Source organism: Morone saxatilis, unplaced genomic scaffold, assembly GCF_004916995.1.
Source record: "Morone saxatilis isolate NCDOM2014 unplaced genomic scaffold, NCSU_SB_2.0 Contig0, whole genome shotgun sequence".
Lineage (NCBI taxonomy): Eukaryota > Metazoa > Chordata > Actinopteri > Moronidae > Morone > Morone saxatilis.
This window is the reverse complement of record NW_023339650.1, coordinates 5,311,185-5,316,254: the sequence shown is the minus strand read 5'-3', so window position 1 is coordinate 5,316,254 and position 5,070 is coordinate 5,311,185. Positions and strand designations below refer to the sequence as shown.

General features: G+C 40.4%; 1 protein-coding gene across 1 annotated transcript; it reads right to left on the bottom strand.

Moving 5' to 3' along the window:
* Nucleotides 1–941: 941 nt before the first annotated feature.
* On the bottom strand, nucleotides 942–3,860 carry LOC118343396 (phosphoinositide 3-kinase regulatory subunit 4-like). Its single transcript, XM_035682202.1, has 2 exons — nucleotides 3,649–3,860; nucleotides 942–2,316 (listed from the first exon to the last, which is right to left on the bottom strand). Exons 1-2 carry the CDS (start codon nucleotides 3,845–3,847, stop codon nucleotides 2,153–2,155), a joined length of 363 nt encoding a protein of 120 aa, XP_035538095.1. The 5' UTR covers nucleotides 3,848–3,860; the 3' UTR covers nucleotides 942–2,152.
* Between the last annotated feature and the right edge of the window lie 1,210 nt (nucleotides 3,861–5,070).

The following is a 5,070-nucleotide window of genomic DNA, read 5'->3' as shown; positions in this document are numbered from 1 at the left end:
AACAGGGCGTTTTGCCACTGGATTAATCATTAGGCCTTAAATTATTCATCCCTTATCCAATCTTGAAGAACTGTCCTCAGCTCACTGTAATTCCATAATTTTGCCAAGAAAAATGTCCCTTATGACGCTGCATAGGGTGCCCTGGCAGAGGTCCATTCGCTCACCTCAGTCTCTGTACAGCAGCTTTTCTCAGCCATTAAGCAAGATTATTTTATTATCCAAAATACACAACGTAATACAAGGTTCACACACGCAGGCTACACAGTAAGTACTCACTGTAAGTCACATACACACAAATACCAACCCAGGTCACAGGATAGAGAATAAGGAAGAGATAATCTCATTGGTTGAGATAAAAAATGAAAGGGCTGAGTAATTAGACTGAGCTGTAAATACTACAAACTGCAATAAAGCTAACCATGCTAATGTGTCCAGGTTAGGTAAGCTAATGCATTCACGTGGATTCAGGCAGATGGTAGACCGGCATTATGTGACGCCGGAAGATATCATAATTATTATAACTCGCTACTTTAGCCTTGAATTATGGTTGTATCTCCATCTTACAAAACAAGTTTTCTCTGCTAATTCCAGTACTTTAGCCCGTACAACTGAGGTTCAAACCACCACCAATTTGTCTCTATAGCAATTCTGTGATGGGTTTTATTTAGGGCTGGGTATTGTTAAGATCCTCACGATTCGATTCAATTTTGATTCTTTAGGTCACAATTTGATTCGATATCGATTCGATATTGATTTAAATGCTTCGATATTGATTCAGTAATAAATAGTATTACACAAATAATTCATTAGAGTACCTAGCTTCGGGACGGCAACTTCCATCATGTGTTTGCGTGTTGGTATGGCGTATCGTGGTTCGAGTTTGTACACCATCTTCTTAAAACAAACGTTTTCCATGACACTGTACGGTCGTAGTCCTTACAAATGAAGACGGCCACAGACTCCGTTATCTTCTGTGCGCGGGCAGAGTTTGGCGGCAGTTTGCAAAGGAAGGATCTGTCGAGTTGCGTCTGTTTTGAATCCACAGGTTTGAGCCGCGGGTTGCTGCAGAGCGTCTGCATGGTGTCGGCTTAAGTGGTTGCGCAAAGTTGTTGTGTGCTATTGCAGTATTTTAGTTCTGCTGGCACAGCTTAAACACTACCTTAATTCTGTCTATTTCCTGTGGTTCCGGGTTTACACTGCTTTTAAGTGGAAGGCGGCTGGTTGAACACTGTCGCACCTGCTTTGGTTGCCATGTTGTTGTTGTGCAATGAAAATCAGACAAAGGTGTTGCTCCACGCGCCCCCACTGGCCAGGGGCTTGAATCGATTCAGAGGATTTAATGAATCGATATTGAATTGGGAAAAAATATATTGCAATGCATTGATGAATCCCTATTTTTACCCACACCTACTGAAAAGACTCAAGCCAATCCTTTGACAACACCTGGAAGCCCTTCACTGAGTGGATTAGGCTTTTATCCACCAGAGGACAACTACATAAAAAGATCAGAAAAGAAAGTAAATCCTCTCAGACGGACTCGTCTGTTTCCTTCTGAAGCTTCAGTAAAGATTATTTTCTTCAATCTGGGATTCAAAACAACCTGCCTGCCCCAGTTCTACACTAACTGTTTGAAGGATCAGTCAGTCCTTCATCCACAGGGCTGCTTTTGTTTATATCCACTAGTTCTTTTTTTTGTATTTCTGCTTAAAAAACGTTTTGCCGACTGATGAACTGAATCATTATTTCAGCTCCACATTCAGTCCTCTTACTTCTGAAGCAACAACAGGTCAGATTGCTGTAAACTTGTACACAACGTTTGTCCTTCCCTGCAGCACCACCCTCAGGACAAACTGTGGGTAGTTAGATGTGGGTTATCTCGTGGGACTTTTTTAGTGTCACACAGCTAAATTATTGGAATTAGAAACAGTTGAGAAAATGAAAAAAAACAGCACCAGGATGCAGCTGTTAGCACTTAAACAGAGATTACACACTTATATGCAGAATCAGACTCTTGACTCAGACTTTGAAGGTCCCATGAAACAGCTCAGAGATCTGAATTTTATCCTGTGGTTTGAAGCTCAATGGATTTAAACTTCCAGAAGAAGCACAAAAACAATTAAAGGGGCTAAAAAAAAAAAAAAAGGACTTTGGCTCACAATGACACGGTGGAGCAGAAAGCGGGAACATGAGAAACCAACATGGAGGAAGATGTTTTTAATTTCATGGGACCTTGAGCGGTTACTTTCACAGCAAGCGTGCGTATCACTTCAAACAAAATCATATGAAACGATGTACCAGATACTGCAGCGGCGGACTCTGAAATCAATAAAAACAGCGACAATATCAAACAGACGAAGCAGATCGACACCACAAGACGGAAACATGAAGGCTTCGATTTTAACTACACGTTTGAATATTTAGCTTCAGGACCCGACAGTAAGGATGTCGGATTAAATGGGGATTAGGGGCAAATCAATTGATCGGGACAAATTTAAACCAGTATTGATCAATACATTCCTGGTATCAAGACATCCCAACGTTATAGTTGACTTTCCAAAATAATCCTTAAATAATAATACCGTAAAACTTCTAATAATAGCCCGGGCGTTTATTTGCTTAAATCACTGAAACTCTGCCTTTATTGGGGACAGGCTTTAATTCTTTAGCAACTAAACTCAAACTAAAACTAAACTCCTACTGCTGCTTCTCTTGAATTTTGTTCAGCAAATTTGACAACTAACGAGATTATTATGATCGAGTCAGAATGAATTAACGTTATATACTTTGATGTTGATAGTTTTTCGTAAAATATAGAGAAATTGTGGAGAATTGTGGAGAATCTAACTGATCTAATGATGTTCATTATGTAACATACTGAACCAAGAAGATCAAACACAGACTTAACACTCCGCATCAAGCAGGCGGACCTGGTGGGTTTCAAGAGGTTTATACCATCGAGATAATTCTATAAAATCCAGACCAGGCCTCTATTGGAGACCTGCGTTTATTTGTCAGAACGTGTAGCCACAGCAGGCTTTAAAAGAGACCTGCGTCTATTAGAGACCTGCTTTTATTGGAAGTTTTAAAGGTATATGATAATAATAACTTATACAATTACATTTATGTGAGCATACAATCTAGCAAGCAAATTACAGCCGTTTATTGTCGGGCTGTACCAGAAAATACCATTATTGATTATATTGTTATTAAATGAAGTTAGCTCTCTGATTTCTGTTTCACGTGGAAAAAAGACCTGAAACACCGACTGACGATGGAGGAAGTTCACTGTTGTACAGGAGGGTTCTCAGTTTGGTTACTATTGACTATATTTATATGTACATTAATTCATTATGTTTGATTATTAATGGTACAGTGATACTGTATAATACCAACAAAATAAAAAGCCCTTGAACAAAAGATAAATATTGTTTCTTTCACCAAAATAAGAAACGTTCTGTGCTTTTTCATTTTCTCCGACCCGCCGTGAAAGCTTTGGCGACCCCTCGAGGGGGTCCCGACCCTCAGGTTGGGAACCGCTGCTCTACGACATAAAAACCCATTTTTAAACCACTCTGGATCAACTCAGAAACATTGACGGAAAGACGTTTGTTTGTGTGTGTGTAAAGACAGCATCGTGATGTCCGTTACCTCTCTTGTCCTCGGCCTCGGCCTTCGGTTTGACCAGGTCCACCTGCCGGCCCGTGATGCCGAGCGTGGCCAGGTCGATGACGCCGGTCTGGGCCGCCTCGCCCAGGTGACTCTGCTCGCCCATGTTGGCTTTGGCCTTGTTGGATTTCAGCATGAAGTCTTTAAGCGCCAGCAGCTTGTCCTCCTCCGCCTCGGTCATCCCCTGAGGACAGAGAGCACAGAGGTTCTCATACAGGACTCGAACCGGTTCAAAGAGAATGGTTCTGGTCTGCCAGGACCAGTTCCAGCTGGTATTAACAAGAGTCCATACAGCTCTAAATACAGTGTAAACGATCACAGAGACGCACTGTCTATTTACTTAGTTTATCAGTGTATAAGCATACACTGTCAAAACTGTCAAAATACAGTTTTTAAATCACTGAAAACTACAATAATTACTTTAACTTACATAATGACTTATTACAGTTCTATAACTTTCAAAATTAGAATTAAAATAAAAATCCAATGATAACAGCACTCTGCTGTAAATGTAAGCCTGATTATTTGTGTTATAGCAGAGTTCACCTGGATGTATAGCTCATTGTTTTACACTGTAAATATCTTTAATTAAACATTATAAAGATGCTCCAGCTGCTGCTGTTTTTTACATTTTATTTTTTTACAGCGCAGGCGTCCCTCATCCTCTCTGAGCCGCTCATATCTAACAAACACAGTAAACCAGATGCCCGTTGGCAGTCCTCACACACTGACTGGATGGACTTCAGGTGCGTGCTCTGATCCGGTTCGCTTCAGTCCAGATCATCTGATGTGTTAAAGTGTAATTCTTACTCTATTTTCCACCAGTAAATGTTCAGTCTGGGTCTGCAGCTGTTACACTGACTGATGCTGAAAGCCTGATATTTTGTGACAGTGTAGCATGCATTCCCGTAGCAGTGCGAATAATCGCAGCTATATGGACGATATCTCAGGAGCTGATTGATCACTATCAGCCCACTGGCAGCTGAAATATAAATTTTGGTTTAAACGTCCATTTTAATTAATATGATTAATATCTCACTGGATTAATATCCTGTTAAATAATATTATTTTATTATTTCTATACTGCTGAGGAACAGAGAACTCGTCACTTTCACTTTAGTCCCCTTCACTTTGATAAATGGGTTAATAACACAAATAATTGCCCCAGTTGTTGTATGAGATCATGTTTGGGGGCAGTATCAGTTACCCCCCCGCTGTGCTCTCTGTATTTATAGCAGCACAGACACACTGACAGGGATTGTTCAGAGCACTGGGACACAAACTGGGCTAATAAACATCTGCATCCACCAGCCCCCCTTTTCCATGGAGGACACAAAACACATCAATGATCCTCAATAATGGTAGAAAACATAAATACACAGTATATTAAATAATTATAATATA

Excerpts from the sequence above, each read along its gene's own strand:
- LOC118343396 (XM_035682202.1), bottom strand. The coding sequence starts at position 3,847 with ATGACCGAGGCGGAGGAGGACAAGCTGCTGGCGCTTAAAGACTTCATG. Across the intron at positions 2,317-3,648 it reads CGAGGCCGAGGACAAGAGAG|AGTCCGCCGCTGCAGTATCT; the intron begins GTAACGGACATC and ends TATTGATTTCAG.